Raw genomic sequence first — 21185 nt, forward strand, 5'->3', positions numbered from 1 at the left:
AAATCATTGACATACATCATAAAAAGCAGCAGTCCCAACACCAACCCCTGTGGAACTCCACTGGTAACCATCAGCCAGGCAGAATACGATCCCTTTATTCCCACTCTCTGTTTTCTGCTGATCAGCCAATGCTCCACCCGTGCTAGTAACTTCCCTGTAATTCCATGGGATCTTATCTTGCCAAGCAGCCTCATGTGCAGCACCTTGTCAAGGGCCTTCTGAAAATCTAAGTACACCACATCTACTGTATCTCCTTTGTCTACCCTGCTTGTAATTTCCTGAAAAAAATTGCAGCAGGTTAGTCAGGCAGGATTTTCCTTTCAGGAAACCATGCTGGCTTTGGCCTATCTTGTCATGTGCCTCCAGGTACTCTGTAATCACATCCCTAACAATCGATTCCAACAACTTCCCAGCCACTAATGTCAGGCTAACAGGTCTATAGTTTCCTTTCTGTTGTCTCCCATCCTTCTTAAATAGCGGAGTAACATTTGCAATTTTCCAGTCATCCGGTACAATGCCAGAATCTATTGATTCTTGAAAGATCATTGTTAACGCCTTCGTAATCTCTCCAGCTACTTCCTTCAAAAACCGAGGGTGCATTCCATCAGGTCCAGGAGATTTATCCACCCTCAGACCATTAAGCTTCCTGAGCACCCTTTGATGTCCTGACCAATTAGGAAACAATCAACTTCCACCTTAAATATACCCATGGACTTGGCCTCCACCACAGTCTGTGGCACAGCATTCCACAGAGTCACTACTCTCTGGCTAAAAAATTCCTCTTTACGTTCGTTCTAAAAGGTCATGCCTCAATTTTGAGGCTGTGCCCTCTAGTTACAGTACCCCAGCCATAGGAAACATCCTCTCCATATCCACCTTATCTAGACCTTTCGATATTTGAGATAGACACAAGACTATTTATATCAGGGGTTCCCAATCTGGAGTTCACAGACCCCTTGCTGAATGGTATTGGTCCGTGGCAGTAAAAAGGCTGTGAACCCATGATCAGAGAGAAATTACACTGGACAGCAAAGATTTTTGCTTCCTGAATACTTTTGGGTGTATCTTATGGATTTTGGGTTGCTGATCATGGAGATCACCATGAAATTTCCCTATCATGCAACATATTTTTGAAATTACCTATATTTTTATTTCAATTCATAATTGATTGCCGGATTAAGGAAGATAATTTTTGTTGGTCCACAAATCAAACAGGTTATCAATGACAGACAATTCCAAGAACTTCTAGTGGGACTGGAGAAAAATGCATGGAAGCCATTCAAGGATGTTGAATTTCTTTGGGTAACTACAGAACACCAAACTACATGCAGCTGGTTGACAACATGCTTCAAGCATACAAAAACATGACATGCAACATGTCACTAAAGATTCATTTTCTGCATTCCCATTTAGAATTCTTTCCTGCAAATCTTGGTGCTGTCAGTGACGAGTATGGGGAAAGGTTTCACCAGAACATTGTGGTCATGGAGAAATGGTATCAGGGCAACTGGAATCCATCAATGCTGGCTGATTATTGTTGGACATTTAAGTGAGAAGCCTCAGACACTGAGTTCAAATGAAAATCATCCACAAAACAGTTTTAGCTGAGTTGAACTATTGCAAAGCATCAACACCGCTATGCAATTAGACGCATTATATTCAATAAAAGTTAATTTCTTGTTTCTCCAAATTCCTACATGATACAAAAAGTCTGAAATTATATTTGTGTTGAGCTTCAAGCGGTCTATCATAACCACAAAAATGTCTGAGGAAACAACATTTTCCAAAAAATTTGTTGTCCAGTGTTATCAATGGCTGTGTGTCTTACCAGTGGAGAGCACATAGAGTGCTTCCAGGGCTCCTACTGAATCACTGTTGTTATTGATATACACAGAGTTAGTTAGCCAGGACTTTATTTCAAAGTTGGTAGATGACACAAAACCCAGCAATCAGGGAGGGGAATAATGCCAGACCTCGAGAAGACATGACAAACTGTAGAAATGGGCAAATTCACAGCAAATGAAATATAATGTGGAGAATGTGAAATTATACATTTTGTGGGTAGCGATAAAATGAATTAACTGGTATGGTTAAAGGGCAGAAGGAAAAAGAGAAACTGTATTAACCAATAGCATATCTAGGAAGGTAGTAGGACAAGTTGAACGTGTGGAATGAGCTTCCAGTAGAAGTGGTAGAGGCAGGTTCGATTTTGTCATTTAAAAAATAATCGGATAGGTATATGGACGGGAAAGGAATGGAGGGTTATGGGCTGAGTGCAGGTAGGTGGGACTAGGTGAGCGTAAGCGTTCAGCATGGACTAGAAGGGCCGAGATGGCCTGTTTCCGTGCTGTAATTGTTATATGGTTATAAGTTGAGGTGATTATTGAAAAGCCTTGTGGGATCATTGCTTGTATTTATATGGTAGAGAGTACAAAAACAAGGAAGTGATAAAGCACTGGCTGGTCCCCAGCTATTTGAAGTCTATTGAGCACTAAGTTTAATGTGGAGGCAAATGCTTAGTTATCAAATCAAATCCAGGTATTCCCAAACCAGAAATCATGGATGAACTGAGATATCCACTCCTTACTGAATTTAGGAATGTGGCCTGCAAATCAAGTGACGTTGACCTACACAAGAAATCAGAGATCCCAAGTTACAATACCAGCCCAAGAAACAAGACCCAGACCAGCCATCAGTTGTGGCAAGACTTACATGTGATAATGGGCTACAATTCAAAGTTATTTTGGCATTTCCAACACCGTGCATCGCTTCCTGATGAGGGATCCCTTCCCAGCAAGGGAGAGAGAGAGAGAGAGATTGCTCCTGCAACAACGAGAGTGGAGACCTGCATCTCATTGTTCTGATGTTATGATCTCAGGCTAGTTGCTGGACTTTTTTGAGCGGGTGCAGAGAGGGAGAGTGCAACCTGTGGGTGCAGGTGCAGGTAGAGGAGTTGATGGCTTATTATCTTAGTTAATCCCTTTATGGTGACTTCTAAAGTATTTTTGAGTTCTGGAATATTTTAAGTGAGTTGGCATTATCTGGGAGAAATTCCAGCTTATTATTAAGTATTTTAAAAAATGTTAAATGCAGACACTGCATTTGGTGATGAAGCTGGCTCAGTTATATTAAGAGCTGTGCTTCGCCAAAACATCGTTCCTGTGTCAAAGTTCAGCTTGGCAGATAACTGGATATCTTTTTTTATGTCTAATTGAGCACAAACCGAAAATTTTGTCTGTTCTGTGTTCTCCCAACACATGCAGCGTTGACTCAGGTCACTTTCTGTGTCCTCCGTGTAACCCTGATCTGTAGCCATTGCAGCAAAGAAGCTGAGCGTTGGCGAGACTTTCATCCCACAAAGATACCGAGTTTCATTTTAGAACTAAATTCATTGGTGGTTGTGCGTTTCATGGGAGAATGAGAATCACAATCGCAAAATAATAATGTGGCACACTGCCATTTGTATTGTATACTTTAATGTAGTAAAAACTCCCAAAAGCAAAAGAGGACTGAATGGCTTAATTCTGCTCCCATATTTTACATCTTATCTAAAATCCCCTTGTGAGCTATGGGCCAAGTGCTGGGAAACAGGAATATAAATCGTGGTTGGCATGGACAAGTATGGGCTGATGGGCTTTCTTCTGTGCTGTACAACTTTATGACAATGAGTGAACTCCCTCTCTGAACTAGCAGGGAGACAGTACAACTTCCTTTTTGGAAGTTTGATTTCCTGAACTTCCCTAGTTACTTGTGTCCACAGATGCCAATTTAAACCGCTCCCTCCCTCCTCAATTTTGGATCCTAAAAACGATCTGCCTGCTGGGTTCACAATTAAAGTCATTTCAGTACAGTTATGAAAATTTTACATTGTTCCGTAATACATCTCCAGTACCTCAAGATGACAATAGCTGAAATGGGTGTTGCAGTCTGGGTTCTGCCAAAGGAAGAAATTACCAGGAATTTACAGGAAAAGATTCAAAGCTTCCTTGAAAGCATGCAATGTCCCCATTGACTTCTGAGTATCTCTACCCAAAGCAGAGAAAGAACATTTGGTATGGTATATAGAATCTATAGGCCATGCATCAGGGGCACATGAAGGTCCTACATAAGTGGTTGAACGAAAGAACCACCTTACAAACTACCCTGTTTCCTTTGGCTACCCCTTCCCATCTGTGGGAGAGTCCACATTGCCTTCATCAGGCACCTCAGAAGCAGCAAAACCAGAGTGGAAGCAAGTAATCCTTGACCTGGAGGGATCACCCAAGAAGAAGAAGAACCCTAGTCCATATCTTTGAGATGGAGACTCTGTGAAATTAACCCTGTGTGGCCTAAATATTTGATGAAAAATGTAAATAGAAACAATGAAAAGGATGTTGTATCAATCTCTAATGTCTGTTTCCTGTTTCATAGAAAACACAAAAAAAATCATAGAAACATAGAAAATCTACAGCACAATACAGGCCCATCAGCCCACAATGCTGTGCTGAACATGTACTTACTTTAGAAATTATCTAGGGTTACTCATAGCCCTCTATTTTTCTAAGCTCCATGTACCAGAACAACAAATATTACAAAACTGACCTTGATTCTCTGTTGTTTTAATTTAAGCTAAGTACTAAGAACAGGATCCCTTGTGCAATTGCCTATTAAGTTTCCGTACATAGTGACGGTGGCTTCACCTGAGGACGGTGAGCTCTTGCTTACCGTGGAAAGGGTGCACTGGTCAGAGTCATTGTCAAACAGCACCCTATCCTTCATCAACACAGCGATGGCTCTCAGAATGAAGGACATAAATAAGTTCATGTGGATGTAGTTCCTGGTGCAGTGTAGTTTCCTGTGTTAAAGCAAAAGTTAACAACAGAAGATACCATGCAATTAGAAGTAAATACATCAAGCCCAAGAAGTTAAACATCTTACCTGTAATTCATTTAACTTATTCTCTCAAGCTTCCTATTGCACTTCCCAGTGGTATCTGCAGCATTCTCACCATCTCCCTCAACTCCCATTCCTTAACAATCCTGGGTTAAGAAACAACTGAAGACCATGGACCTGATACTTGGGGGAGGTGGGAATGAGCAGAGTTCTTGATTGTTCTTGTGACCACGGAGGAGGGAGATCTTGTTACACATGGCATGTGATTAACAAATGTAACCATGGACAATTCTTGGCCAAATGGGATGTCTGGCTCTATATAAATATGCCACAGCTAGACTAGAAGCAGGCACATCTTCGTCTGTTTCAGAAGTTTGCATTTTCACAAATCTGTCCCTCACATATATCTCAGCCCTATCGAGGATTGGCTTCCTCAATATCTAAAAATGTCAGCACCCTCTAGAAAACTAGAATTAAAAATGTATTATGTGGACAAGGAACTCTCAAAATGTCCCATAGCCCCAGGATCTAGATAATGCAGTGATCAGTGTGGTCAAACACTTGGTCAAGGTTTGGACTAAACATCTGCCTTCGCAAAAAAAATCTAGAAATAGGTTGGTCTCAGTTGCTGAAAGGAAGGATATTGCATGAGATTAAATTTTATTCAAGACATGTTTATAGAAGCTAATGCTACTAATTTAGAATCAAACCTTTTTCTCAGTTTATGAAATCAATAAAGCCAATCTGATAATCAGGATTTAGATCCTCAAGTAAAGATTGCCTTCTTGCTATTCCAGTGATACTCATAACTGATCATGTTCTTGTCTATGGAGAATGGTTCCACTGTAGTTAGCAGGCTGATGCTTTAGTTACAGATCTATCTAAGAGCTGCTTAACCTGTTTATTAAGAGCACATCCACCACTACATCCAGATTAAGCTTTTGCTTAAATATATTAAAGTCTAAAGAAGAGTGAATTAATCAAATCAACCAACCTTAATGTGACAATGAATAACAGACACCAATTATCTACTTCGCTTCATATATTAAAAATATCAGTGAATAAAAACAATACTCACACAAACAGATGAATGAATTTCCAGATACCAATTCAGTCATTCTTGAGATGGAGATGAAGGACATATTTGAGATATAAAGTTAAAATATGCACAAAACACGACAAAACATGCACTAATGTTGAAAAGGTTTAGCAAAGAAAGCATGAATATTTAAAAGTGCAAAATGAAAATTATACTACATTGTGTTGACAGCGTGGAGATGTGTATGCTTATGCACTTTGGTAGAAGGAATAAAGGTGCAGGATATTTTCTAAATGAGAGAATTCGGAAATCAGAGGTACAAAGGGGACTTCAGAATCCTCGTGCAGATTCCCTAAAGGTTAACTTCACAGCCACAAGCATCCCCACCATTAAGGGTATCTTCATAAGGAACTTTTTGAAGGAACCTCACCATCACATGCTTCTTTCATTACTACTATCAGAGAGGAGGTATAGGAGCCTAGAAATAAATCTCACAGTAGTATATGGTGACATATACGTACTTTGATAATAAATTTACATTGAAGTTTTGAACTTCGAAGGCGCACACTCTATGTTTTAGGAGCAGCTGTTTCCCCAGCCATTGGATTTCTGAATGGTCCAAAAACTGATGAAAGCTACCTCACTATTTCTTTTTTGCACTATTTATTTATTTATTATTTATTTTTGTGATTTATAGGTATTTATATGTCTGTGGCATTGGCTGTCAATCAACCCAGAGGTGAGGCTTGTACTTCTGGCAGGAAGGCCTTAGCAGTGTGCTGGACCTCTCTGATCAAGAGCAAGCTTCTGTGCTCAAGGAGCCATATCTGGTAGGTAAATATTTTTGAAATCATTCTTTAACAACACAAGTATTTGTTAATTGTTATTAAAGATCTGTCAAGGTCTGTGACTGCCGCAGACATTCAAGATCTCTGATGGTTTTGACAGCCCCATGTTGAGTATGACATGCTGCTGTTGCCTCAGAGGTAGTTATTTGTTCTTCTGCCCAGCAGCCTCCTTTGCTCTTGTAGGTGAAAATTTCCTGCCAATTATTCCATGGATGTTAGTCACATTAATGGTGTAACAGCAGCACAGAGGGAATATGAAATTTGGTATAAACCTATCCAACCTCTCTTGAATTTACTCAAGCCTGTTAGAGTTTGGAATTCTGAATGAGACACAAGAGGCTGCACATGCCAGAATAGGGAACAACAAACAATTTGTTGGAGCAACTCAGTGGGTTGAGCAGCATCTGTGAGAGGAAAGAAATGTTGACGGTTTGAGACCAATGCAAAGTTAGCTTCAACCCTAAACATTGACAGTTCCTTTCCCTCCACAGATGCTCCTCAATCTGCTGAGTTCCTCCAGCAAATTGTCTGTTGTCTTGAAATCTAAAGTTTCACTGTTCTCCAAGTGAGGAAATTTCTTCTAACCTCTGCCCGATTTTGATTCCATGACCTCTGGCTCAAGACACCCCAACCAGGAAAAACATTGACTCATTTATCCTGGCAATTTGGTATGTTTCAATGAGATCAGGTATTCATGCTCATAGTATCACTTCTGTGAGGGAACATTGTGTTCTGAAGCAGTACAAATTTGTAGTTAAAGCTATCCTTAGTTGTTTAGTGTCCTGCAGATATATTTTTGCAAGCACAGGCATGTTAACTAGGACAGTGACTCAACATTGGTCTGGAATTTAAATCAGAAAATTATGTGCATTCTCATAAGGACACCACTGTATGTATTGTACCAAGGCCTGACATTCTGCTACTGTGCCAAGAACATGCAGAAGGTTATCTGGGTTATTTGGTCATTATCACGTTGCTCTATTAATCATGTCTTAGCATGCATCTTAGTGGCTGTGCTTCCAATGTTGCTTGGCGTTGCAGTGATTACACTTCAAATAGTATTTAATTGGATGCCGAATGCTTTATGGCATCCTGATTTCATAATACATACAAATCTTCTCTATAAATGGATTTGTAAGTAACTTGGCACCAGAAATGACCAGATTATCAATTGTTCATATGCCTAAGGACTGACAATCATCAGTTTTTGTTAGTTGCTTCCCTTTTTTTTTGTCCTGATTAAGTTTTCACACCTATTTTCATTAGATCCTTTGTGTTGTACTGGCAGCATATTTCCATAAGGTTAGGTTAACTGTATTGGTTTTGGAGCCTCACAGGTGTGACACTATTATTCCTGCATTTGGGTGGACTCTGGTGTTTCCTTTGCTATTTTTACGCAGGTATAATAGCTGTGTAAATACTGTCAGGTTCACTGAGTCTTACTGGTCTAAAAGTCAGGAGATAAGGAGTTCAAACTCTGCCAGGACTGTTTGGGAATTTAAATTCAACTTAAACAAAATGTGAAAATAAAAATCAGTGTCTGGAATTGTCAGATTATGGTGATAAACCTGAAATCCTTTAGGAAAAGAAGCAAGTCTAGTTTGTATGTGTACTCATGTAAGGAATTCTTAACTTTGTAAATTGAGGACTATGGCAAATGACATAGAAGATGAGATGAGATTATCCATGACCATATTGAATGGTGCCGCAGGCTTTAGGGACTAGATAGAAAACGGCTGCTCCTATTTTTGATCTTTATGTAGCTAACTGCTGTGGGACATCTGCTCCCTTCAGATTGTTCCACCATTCTGACAGATTCTGGACAGTTTGTACTCTAAACCCTATTTTGGTTCACTATCCTTTAAAAATCTTACCCCCCAGAATAATCACCATTCAATTTATCCATCAATGCATGTTTTGAAATGTTCAGTTCACCTCTAAGCACAAGACAGCGAAGGAAACAGGACAAGATTTCTATTCAGACCCTTGAGTATGGGCACTAAATGCTGTCTTTTCACTGTTGCATAAATCCTTAGCTAAATTAAAACAAACATGCAAGATTCTTAGCAGAAGCAATGATCAATGAGAGAAGCTAGTGATGTTCTCTGAGGAACCCTAGGGCTTTCATCAATAATCAGGTTCAAACCTGTGACGTATTTGCCCTCATTAAAAGTCCATCTGCTTTTATTACATCAATAAAGCACAGGGCAGCAGAACTAAATTTAAATCAATATCGCTTATGTGCATGAGACACGTGTGTTAGCGATTGCAAATGCAGGTGCTATGTGTGTGGTGAACCATAACATATCCCCTGCATTAGTAAATTAAAGGTTTCATTAAAATGGATTTTATAAATTTAGTTCCATCTCTGGGCATTTACGCTTGAGGAAAATGATTTCCAATAGATACATAATACTATTTACAGACCGTTATAAAATTGACTCCGATATGTTTTATATGACTGTTTCTGTTCATTATATGGCAAAAGCACTTTGCTGCATTAACAATATAAAGCTCACTATTGCTGCTTCTTAATTTTCCTCTTCTCGAGAATTCTGATGCTCACTGTATAATATATTTTCCTCTTCAGTGTTCTGAGTTGAAGGTCTGGGGTCTGAACAAACCTGCTGTCACCTTCAATTTAGTAACCATCTGCAGGCATCACCAAGTTATTTAGTCATCACTGTGTGCTTGCTCATAAAGCCACAGAGAGATACAGGACTGAAACAGCCTTTCAGCACCACCCTCCAAGTCAACACTGATTCTACTCATTTATTTTGAGGCCCCCGTCAGTCAGGGTTGATCATGGATGTTGTGTCCTAGCTGTCTAGATATGCGAGCGAGGACAGTACAATATGGAGAGCAAGGTGTTGCTCATGTAGCAAGTTCCCCCTCTCCACGCATCTGATGAACCCAAAGGAACGGCAGAGACTGACACAACCAGCAGCGTTGCAGGAGTTGCCAGTCAGCATTGAACTTAATGTCGGACTGTCTTAGGGACTCCAGCTCCGGATTTTTCCTTTAGGATTTACTCCTGAAGCCTTTCCCATGAGTGGGTATAGCTGCAAGGCAGTGGAGGTTTGAGATCAGAGTTTCCCTTCTCCCAGATGAGCTGATAGGTGCTATCGGCCCGAAACTCATTTATGATAATTCTACATCAATCTGTGGAGATACATCTCTACCAAAGGAGGTGTAAGGTGCTCCTTCCCTCCGCTGGCCTGCAGGTCACCCTTAGGCAAGGTGTAGTACCGGCTTAGCAACATCCCTCCCAACCCTCCGGAATCAGGGTCACGTGAAGCCATGGGAGCAGGTGGTGGATAGTTGTGTGAGCGGCTGGTGCATATCACAAGCCCTGGTTATGCAACCACTGACACCAGGCAGACAATCTCTGAAGAGTATTGAACATAGCTGCCTTGTAAAGACACTGCCCAGAAGAAGGCAATGATAAACCACTCCTCTAGAAAAGTTTGCCAAGAACAATCATGAACATGGAAAGACCACGATTGCCCACGTCATACGACATAGCACATAACAAACGACATTAATCTGAATTTTAATTCTGTCCACATTTCCGTCAACTCTATACCTATTCTACCACTGATTTACAGTGGCCAGTTAACCTACCAATCTTCACATCTTTAGGATGTAGGAGTAAAGCGGAGCACCAGGGAGAAACCCTTGCAATCAGGGGGACAATATGCAAACACAGGCAGAAACTCCAATGCCCTTGAATAGAAAATCCTTCAAAAAGTAATGGATACGGCCCAGTCCATCATGGGTAAAGCCCTCCCCACCACTGAGTACATCCACATGAAATGTCGCAGGAAAGCAGCATCCATCATCAGGGACCCCACCACCCAGGTCATGCTCTCTTCTCGCTGCTACCATCAAGAAGAAGGTACAGGAGCCTCGGGACCCACACAGCAAGCTCAGGGACAATTATTACCCCTCAACCATCAAGCTCTTGAACTAAAGGGGATAACTTCACTCAACATCACTTGCCCCATCACTGAACTGTTCCCACAACCTAGGGATTCACTTTCAAGGGCTCTTCATCTCATGTTCTTGATATTCTTATGGCTGAATTATTTATTGTTATTATTACTTTTCTATTTGTATTTGCAGTTTGTTGTATTTTGCTTTGCACACTGATTGTCCACACTGTTGGTGTGGTCTTTCATTGATTCTATTATGGTTATTGGATTTATTGAGTTTACTGGCAGGGTTGTATATAGTGACATGTATGTACTTTGATAATAAATTTACTTTGAACTTTTTAACTTTGAATATGCAAGTCACTTGCTCATACGGCTGCAAACAAGCTACAGGCCTCATTTGAATCTGGCAGGGCAGCTGCAGCGACAGAGCGACCATAGGGCAGTTGAGGCACTGGCAGCAGCTGTAACACTAACAGGCCAACATTGCGACAATGTGCTGGTGAGGTGTGGTGGGGAACAAGTGGGGCAAAACGCGGTGAGGGTGGGGGAGGGGGGTCAGGACAAACACAAGCAAGCTGGTGGATTCAATGTTCAGTGTCTGCAAAAATGTGTCTAAGGTGGGTGGTTGGTGAAATAGGTTGGAGAAGTTGGACGTAAAACAGGGAACTCTAGAAACTCTCAGCAGACCAATCAGTATCTATGCAGAGCAAAGTAGGGTTAATACATCTGATTAATGAATTTTCATCAGAACTAGGCAATATTAGAAAACAAGCTGGTTTTAAGGTGCAGAAAAAGGGAGGGGTGGAGCTGACAGGGGGCATGTTTTGGATAGGGAGTAGGATGAATGAGACTGAGTGGCACAAGTAGTGGTGGTGTGGTGGGGGCATAATGCTTATTAATCATCATTAGCATTTCAGAAATGTGTGAATGAGGTCATAAAAGAGGAGAAAAAAGAGAATACTGGAATTGTGCAATACCAAACCCTGCATTGAAACAAAAAAGAATGCTGGGAACACTCACAAACAAGAGAAAATCTGCAGATGCTGGAAATCCAAGCAACACACACAAAATGCTGGAGAAACTCAGCAGGTCAGGCAGCATCTTGTGTGTGCTGCTGGAAACATTCAGCTGGTCAGCCAGCATCTGTGGAGACAGACACACACAGAGTTAACCTCAAGGCTGTCAACCTTACGTTAAAACTGGTAGGTTCTACCACCAACTAGAAAGACTGGTTATCTGAAGTTATTGAATTCAGTGGTGGGCCTGAGGGATCTAAGAGGAGATACCGTTCCTTCAGTTTATGTTGTGCATCATTGAAACAGTGTGGGAAGCCAAAGATGACGGTGTCAGAGTGGAATTAGAGAGAAAAGTGATAAATAATTGGAAGCACAGGCCACCGCTGCCGGCTCAGTGGAAGTACTCTGCAAAGAGGTCATCAAATGTGGGCTTGGCTTCTCCATTGCAGAGGGGACCACATTGCAAGCACTAAAAGTAATACATTAAGTTAAAAGAGATAAAGTTCAGCTCTTGCATTTCCTGCATTTGCATGGGAAGATGCCACAGGAAGGAATGTGAGCATTGATGGAGAAGGAAGAATAAACTCAGGAATCATGAAGAATGTCGAAAGATGATTGCAGGAGAAGATGCGCCCAGTAGTAGAATCACATTGAAGGCAGTACAAATTATGGAGCATGACACAGTGAATTCCAGTGATTCACCACCTTCCATGAAAAGAAGTTCTTACACATCTCTATTTTAAAAATCTGGTCCCTAATCTTGAAACTATACCTCCTCATTCCAGGCTTTTCCGCTGGTGAAAACATCTCAACATCTACCCAATCAAACCTGCTTGGGATCTTAAATATCTCAATAAAGTCAGCCCTCATTCTTCAAAATTCTGAAGAATCCCTGTTTACTCTCTATAAAACTCTGACAGTTTCTGTCCTGAAATAATAATTGAGAGCTCTTATATGTAATAGTAATGCATGCAGACTTGGCCAAGGTCCTCTGCAAGTGTTACGTTTCTATTTTCGGGCTTACTGATTATTATTTTTGGAAATCTGCTTCACCACTTCCCTGTTAACACTGATTTCTGTAGCTAAACTGATCCCTATTATTTTACAACTGATGTTTCACTGTGTATGTCAAGGTTGGCTTCTTGCTCTACTGTGAAATTAATTGACTTTTGAATTATTTACTTTAAATCTTAATTAACAGCTTCATTCTGACTTCTGATTAATGTCATTTTTCTTGCTTCACTGGCTCTATTTACCAATATTGGTCTTGAAATTACACCAACGCTTATTGGTATGTGTTCACACATCAATAAATGGATGACATAATTACAAAGAGCTTCATACTACAGTAAAATCAACATAAAATTATTTCTTAAGACTTATGAATTGTTTCACTAAGTGGATACATGAACTACTTTTTTATTTTCAACGTTATGCTGTTGAAAATAATTTCTTCCCAGAGTCAACAAGAAAAAGGCCATCTGCAGGCCATATCATGCTCTACAAATTTAAAGGCTCACTTCAGGGCTTGTAGTCATACTTGCAATATGGATACAGTTTCTACATTTGAATAGAGTGGATGTTGTCATTCCCATGTAATGCTGCCATTGGACAGTATTGGTTATTCTGGCGCATGGCCAAGTGGCTAAGGTGTTGGTCTAGTGATCTGGAGGTCACTAGTTCGAGCCTCAGCTGAGGCAGCATGTTGTGTCAAGGCACTTAACTACACATTGGTCTGCGATGACACCAGTGCCAAGCTGTATCGGCCTAGTGCCCTTCCCTTGGACAACATCGGTAGCGTGGAGATGGGAGACTTGCAGCATGGGCAACTGCCTGCCTTCCATCCAACCCTGCTCAAGCCTCAGTCAACATCAAAATCGATGGACAGCTGAAGAACAAGGTTATTTTGACACTTTCAAGACAACTATGTTCCCCCATTATATGACTGGTACCCATGTGTTGAGGAGAAGCCTTACCTTTAATCATTCTGCTTTCTCCACGTTTCACAATGTGTTCCAAACACAAACCCCCAATGATGCTCTTGAATTTTTGGACATCACACCAGATTAGCCTCAGCCCAATGTCCTGACCTCTCAACCTCTACCCCCAAGGCCCCACTATTCAGTTCTCAAGTCCCCAGTCCCAGCAACCTCCAAGAACCAGGTTTCAACACCATTAATCTTCCTCCCATAAGACAGTAAGACCCATAAGACATAGGAGCAGAATTAGGCCATTCAGCCCATCGAGTCTGCTTCGCCATTCCATCATGGCTGATCTTGGATCCCACTCAACACCTTATGCCTGCTTTCTCACCATATCCTTTCATGCCCTGACTGATCAAGAAACTATCACCTTCCACCTTAAATATACCCACGGACTTTGCCTCCATTGTAGTCTGTGGCAGAGATTTCCCCAGATTCACTGCTCTCTGGCTAAAATAGTTCCTCCTTACCTCTGTACTAAAAAGTTGCCCCACAATTTTGAGGCTGTGCCCTGTGGTTCTGGATACCCCCACCATAGGAAACATCCTCTCCACATCCACCCTATCTAGTCCTTTCAATATTAAATAGGTTTCAATGAGATCCCCCCACAATCTTCTAATTTCCAGCGAGTACAGGCCCAAAACTGCCAAACGCTTCTCATATGTTAACCCCTTCATTCCAGGAATCATCCTCATGAACCTCCTCTGGACTCTCTCCAACGACAATACATCCTTTCTGAGGTACAGAGCTCAAAACTGTTGACAATACTCCAAGTGCAGCCTGACTAGAGTCTCATAAAGGCTCAGCATCACCTCCTTGCTTTTATATTCTATTCCCCTTGAAATAAATGCCAACATTGCATTTGCCTTCTTTACCACAGATACAATCTGTAAATTAACCTAATGGGAGTCTTGCACGAGGACTCCTAAGTCCCTCTGCACCTCTGATGTTTGAACCTTCTCCCCATTTAGATAATCTGCCACTTTTTGCCCACTCTTCCAATTTGACCAGGTCCTGCTGCAATCGCATTCCTTCCTCAGCACTACCTACCCCTCCACCTATCTTTGTATCATCTGCAAACGTTGCCACAAAACCATTGATTCCATTATACATGTCTTTGATATACAATGTGAAAAGCAACGGTCCCAATACTGACTCCTGAGGAACAGCACTATTCACTGGCAGCCAACCGGAAAAGGCCCCTTTTATTCCCACTCACTATCTCCTGCCTGTCAGCCATTCTGTTATCCATGCCAATAACTTCCCTGTAATGCCATAGGATTTTATCTTGTTAAGCAGCCTCATGTGTGGCACCTTATGAAATGCTTCTGAAAATCCAAGTAGATGACATCCACTGCCTCTCCTTTGTCCATCCTGCTTGTTACTTCCTCGAAGAACTCTAACAGATTTGTCAGGCAAGATTTCCCTTTACAAAAACCATGTTAACTTTGACTTATTCTATCATTAGTCTCCAAGTACCTCGAAACCTCATCCTTAATAATAGACTCCAACACTTTCCCAACCACTGAGGTTAGGCTAACTGGCCTATAATTCCCTTTCTTTCACTTTCCTCCTTTCTTGAAGAGTGGAATGACATTTGCAATCTTCCAGTCCTCTGGGATCATGCCAGAATCAAGTGATTCTTGAAAGATCATGACCAATGCATCCATTATCTATTCAGCAACCTCTCTCAGAACTCTGGGATGTAGTCCACCTGGCCCAGGTGACTTATCCACATTAAGACCCTTGAGGTTGCCTAGCACTTTTTCCTTTGTAATAGCAATGGCACTCACTCCTGCTCCCTGACACTCACGGACCTCCGGCACACTGCTAGTGTTTTCCACAGTGAAGACTGATGCAAAGTACCCATTAAGTTCATCTACCATTTCTTTGTCCCCCATTACTACCTCACCAGTGTCATTTTCCAGTGGTCAAATATCAACTCTCTCCTCCCTTAGGAGCCTAGGAGGAGACAATGTCACCTAACGGTGACTCCTTTGCTTGCATCTTCAGAAACAGCTCTATTTCCATCTTGAATATCTCTATTTCTCCCTTTCAGGGTTCTTTTGAAGACCCTGACCTGGAGTTACACACTGACTTTGGTTCTTTGTGGGAATGGGACCCACTCTTGGAGTCTCACGACTGGCCATTATTCGACATGCCAAGGATGCAGTCTAGATTAGCTCGCCTTTGGAGTTCTGGGATCTCGTGGCTCTGGAGACAGATGGACCGAAGGTCAGTGTCTCTGCAAGAATCCGGTGTGTCGTGGGAAACGGAAAATCAAAAGCACAGTGTTGGCTGTGTGCCCAGAGACCCGAGTTCTTTGGGCACAGAGCTCGGAAAAAATGATGCAATGGACTTTTAACATCGTAAACCAGTGAGTTGTTTGTTATGTCTCACTTCTTGCTGTGAAATGGAGTCACCCCTTTTTCCCTTATTAGGGAGGGAGAGAGAGAGAGAGAGAGAGCCTGTGGGATGTTGAATACCAGATGAACGAGTAGTCTTTGGGTTATTGCAAGTCTATGTCTTTACTGTTGCTTTGCTGCACGCTTGAGTGCTCGGTGGTGGGTGCCAATGCTTTTTTGCCGGTGGGGAAGGGGGGAATCGTTGCTTTGCTGCTGCTTACGTGTGGGAGGGGAGAGATGGGGGGGCTTTGGGGTTCTAACATTTAACTGTCATTCATTCTTTGGGGTCACTCCCGTTTTTGTGGATGGTTGTGAAGAAAAAGTATTTCAGGGTGTATATTGTATACATTTCTCTGATATTAAATGTACCTTCAAAAACTTTTACTCTTTATATAAGTGAAAAATCTTTGGTATCAAGCTTTATATTATTGGCTAGTTTGTCCTCATATTTAATCTTTTCCCTTTTTATAGTTTTTTAGTTGCCTTTTGTTAGATTTTAAAAGCTTCCCAATCATCCAACTACCCACTCATTTTTGCCACTTTATATGCCATTTCCTTGGCTTTTATGCAGTCTTAACTTCCTTTGTCAGCCACGGTTGCCTACTCTTGTCATTTGAGAACTTCTTCCTCTGCGATACGTATCTATCCTGCACCTTGTGAAGTATTCCCAGAAACTTCAGCCACCTCTGCTCTGCTGTCATCCCTGCTAGTATCCCCCTCCAATCCACCTGGGCAAGCTCCTCTCTCGTGCCTCTGTAATTCCCTTTATTCCATTGCAGGACTGATATGTCTGACTTATGCTTCTCCCTCTCAGATTGCAGTAATGAATTCAATCATATTATGCTCACAGTCTGCTAAGGGTTCCTTTACGTTAAGCTCCCTAATAAGATCTGGGTTATTACACACCACCCAATCTAAGATAGCCTTTCCCTGAGTAGGCTCAAGCAGAAGCTGCTCTAAAAAGCCATCTCGTAGGCATTCAACAAAATTCTTTCTCTTGCAAGCTGATACCAACCTGATTTTCCCAATCCCCTTGCATATTGAAGTCCCCCATTGCAGTTGTGACATTACCCTTATTACATGCCTTTTCCAGCTCCCTTTGCAATCTCAACCCCACATCTTGGCGACTATTTGGAGGCCTATATATGATTCCCATGATGGTATTTTTACCATTGCAATTTCTTAACTCCACCCACAAAGATTTGACATTCACTGACTCCATGTCACCTCTTTCTAAAGATGTAATTCCATCTCTTACCAACAGAGTCACACCACCACCTATGCCTTCCTGCCTGTCCTTTCGATACAAAGTATATCCTTTGATGTTAAGCTCCCAACTATGGCCTTCTTTCAGCCACAACTCAGTGATGCCCACAATGTCATACTGACCAATCTCTAATTGTGCCACGAGTTCATGCACCTTATTCCAAATGTTACACACATTTAAATATAGCCCCTTTAGTCCTGCATTCCTTGCCCTTTTGAATTTTGCCTCTGTGGTACAACTTAACTCTTTGGTCTGTCTGCATTTGTACCCAAATAATGGTTTGTCCTTCCTTACATTCATGTTACACCCATCATCTACTTTTAAACCTGCTAGTTCATCCTTACATCTGTCATACTGGCTCTTATACCCCCCGCCCCCCCCCCCCGACATACTCATTTAAACCTCTCGTAACAGATCTACTAAATCTGCCTGCAAGAGTATTGGTCACCCTCAGATTCAAGTGCAACCCGTCCCTTTCGTACAGGTCCCACCTGCCCCAGAAGAGGTCCTAATTAACCAAAAATCTGAATCCCTGCCCCCTGCTCCAATTCTTCAGCCACACATATATCTGCCACCTCATTCTATTCCTATCCTCACTGTCTCATGGCAGAAGCAGTAATCCCAAGGCTACTACCCTTGAGGTCCTGTTTCTTAGTTTTCTTCCTAATTCCCTAATTTTTTTTTAAAAGGACCTCCTCCCTTTTTCTTCCTATGTCATTGGTACCAATATGTACCATGGCTTCTGGATGAGTTGCTCACCCTCCCTTTTCAGGATATTGTGGATGCATCCAGAAACATCTCGGACCCTGGTATCTGGGAGGCAAACTACCATCTGTGTTTCCTTTTTGCGTCCACAGAATCGCCTGTCTGTCTCCCTAACTATGGAGTCCCCTATTACTGCTGCCTTCCTCTTCATTTCCCAACCCTTCTGAGCCACCGGGACAGACTCAGTGTCAAAGGCACGGCTGCTGTTGCCTCCCCCAGGTAGGTTGTTCCCCCCAAAATGGAGTACTTATTGTTGAGGGGGACAGCCACAGGGGTGCTCTCCACTATCTGATGATTCCCTCTTCCCTCTCTAGACAGTCACCCATTTATCTCTCTCCTGTTGCCTTGGGGTGACTACCTCCCTGCAGCTCCTGTCTATCACTGCTTCACTTTCCCCAACAAGCCAAAGGTCATTGAACTGTAGGTCCAGTTCCCTAACACGGTCTCTAAGGAGCTGCATCTCAATGTGGCCATCGGGGAGGATGGGAGTCTCCTGAAAATCCCACATTTGACAACCAGAGCAGAACACTGGCTCTGTAGACATACCCCCATTCTCTCTAGAGTTAATTCAGAAATAAGGAATGAACTTATCTAGACGCTGCCTATTCTAGCCGAAGCCCTGTTGAGCCAAAGTCTTCCTACTCTGCCTCAGACTACTCCAACGATGACCACTCCGCTAGGCGGTACCTCTCTTTTATAGCAAATGGGCTTCCCAATGAAAACCTTTGTCGGATCTGCGCAGGAACACTCCTATTGCATTGCGCAGTGCTCCAATCAATAACTCCCGTCGAAAAACTTGCTGCTTCTTCAAGCTCTTTGTTGGACCTGTGCAGGAACACTCCTGTTGTGTCTGTGTAGTACTCCAGTCGATCTCCCTTCCATCATTCCCCCCAACCCTTATTGAAAAAATTGTCTCAATCCTACTCTCCCACCCCAAACCCCAGGCTCAGGCTGACTAGGTGATCCAGGCTTAGAGCAGACAACAGTGTGGCAAGTTTCCAATCCCCAAACTGTGCATCTGAAGTTTGCAGTGTGGGGAATCATTATTGGCACCCTATTCCAGCATTCATCTCAGGTTCCCAAAGGGGGCTGAGAATTTCTGATCATAGTGATGTCTCATTGTAAGATAATGGTGCTCACAGAGAGTATACCCTAAACCTATCAAATCCTCAGCACAACATCCAACAACCTCTGGAATGATTTGAATGTCTTCACATTTGCTACACCCTGCAGAGACAACCCAAGCATCCATTGCACTCAAAAGTAACATGCCACGGAAACAAAGCCTTCAACATCCTCCTTGCAAGTCCCAGTTGTCTACATTCAGTCCATAACCTTTCTAGCTCCTCCCTTCATGTTCTTATGCAAACATTTCAAATGTTGCAATTGTAACACTTCCTCTGGCAGCTCATTCCAGGTACTCACTACCCTCTGTGGAATGAAGTTACAATGCACAGAAGCAATTAGGAAGACTAATAAATGTTGAACTATATAATGCGCTTACTGGAGTTCAAGTCAAGACATTCTCCTTCAGCTGTATAACGTGTTTGAGGCCACACTCTGAGTACTATGTACAATCTTGGTCTCCATATTGTGTGAGGGATGTGAAGGCACTGGAGAGAGTCCAGAGGAGGGTGACTCGACTCATTCCAGGTCTTCAGATTATGAGCTATGAAGAAAGTTTGAAGGAGTTAAATCTCTTTAGCCTAAGCAGATGTAGAATGAGAGGAGGTATGATAGAAGTGTTTGAAATCACTAAGGGTGTAAGTAAGGTGGATGCCAGCTGCTGCTTCAAATCAACAGGGACACGGGGCCACAGGTGGAGACTGGTTAAAAGGAGATTTCAGACCATCATCAGGAAGTGTTTCTTTACACAGAGAGTTGTGGACACATGAAACAAACTACCTAGTTGTGTAGTTGAGAGTAATACCTTAGAGACTTTCAAATCTATACTCAATAATTATTTCAACACACTATGTGAACAGGAATTTGGCAAGCTTTGCTGGGCCAAATGGCCTGTTCTTAACAAAAACTTTAATGTTCTAAGGTTCGCTGTGGTCTCTTTTAAATCTCTCCTCTTTAATCTTGTATCTGTGATCTCTAGATTTGGACACCCTAACCCTGATTAAAAGGCAATAACCATTCACCTTATTGATGCTTCTTATGATTTTATAAACTTCTCTGAGGTCACCCCTTATTCTTCTGTACTCCAGGGAATAAAGATTCAGTGTCTCTATAGCTTAGACCCTCTAGTCCAGGCAGCATCCTCATAATTTTTTGTGCACCCTCTCCTGCTTGATATTGCCTTTCCTATAACGGTGATCAAAACTGTACAAAACACTCCAAGTCCGGCCTAACATAAATTCCCTACTCCTTAACTCAATGTCCCAACTAATGGAGGCTAGCACACTAAAGACTTTTTCCACCACACTGTCTACTTGCACGGCCACTTTCAATGCACTGTGCACTCCTATTCCCAGGTCTCTCTGTTCTACAATACTCAACAGTGCCCTGCTATTCACTGCATAAGTCACCCAAGTTGAAATCCATTTGTCATTCCTCAGTCCATCTCCCTGACTGATCAAGGTCTCTTTGCAACTCATTGCAACCTTCTTCACTGTCAACAAGACTCCATAATTTAGCATCATCAGCAAACTTGCCATAGATATTCACATTCAAATAACTTACATAAATAATAAATAACAGGGGCTCCAACCCTGACTGCTGGAGTACCTCACTAGTCACAGGCCTCCAGTCAGAGAATCGTCCCTCAACCATCACCCTCTGTTTCCTATCATTGAGTCAATTCTGACCCACCTCACTAGCTCTTTCTGAATCCCAAGCAACCTAAACTTTGAGATCAGCCTCCCTTTTGGGATCTTGGCAAAGACATTACTAAAATCCACTGCCTAACCTTTGTCTATCTCCTTAGTCACCTCTTCAAAAAAAACAAAAAATCATCAGACATGATCTCTCATGCACAAGACCATGTTAACGATTCCTGATCGGGCCTTGACTATCCAAGTGATGATAGCTCTTGTCCTTTTGAACTC

At 42.1% G+C, this 21185-nt stretch overlaps 1 protein-coding gene across 3 annotated transcripts in view; it reads right to left on the bottom strand.

Annotated features, from left to right (window-relative positions):
• The window catches only part of LOC140741058 (vasoactive intestinal polypeptide receptor-like), a 114875-nt gene that overhangs the window by 26716 nt on the left and 66974 nt on the right, over window positions 1-21185 (bottom strand). For all 3 annotated transcript variants that reach the window (XM_073070741.1, XM_073070740.1, XM_073070743.1), the window contains one exon: window positions 4705-4834. In XM_073070741.1, the coding sequence (XP_072926842.1) occupies window positions 4705-4834 (130 nt within the window). The remainder of the gene's footprint in view (window positions 1-4704; window positions 4835-21185) is intronic.

This window comes from Hemitrygon akajei, chromosome 18, assembly GCF_048418815.1.
Source record: "Hemitrygon akajei chromosome 18, sHemAka1.3, whole genome shotgun sequence".
Taxonomy (NCBI): domain Eukaryota; kingdom Metazoa; phylum Chordata; class Chondrichthyes; order Myliobatiformes; family Dasyatidae; genus Hemitrygon; species Hemitrygon akajei.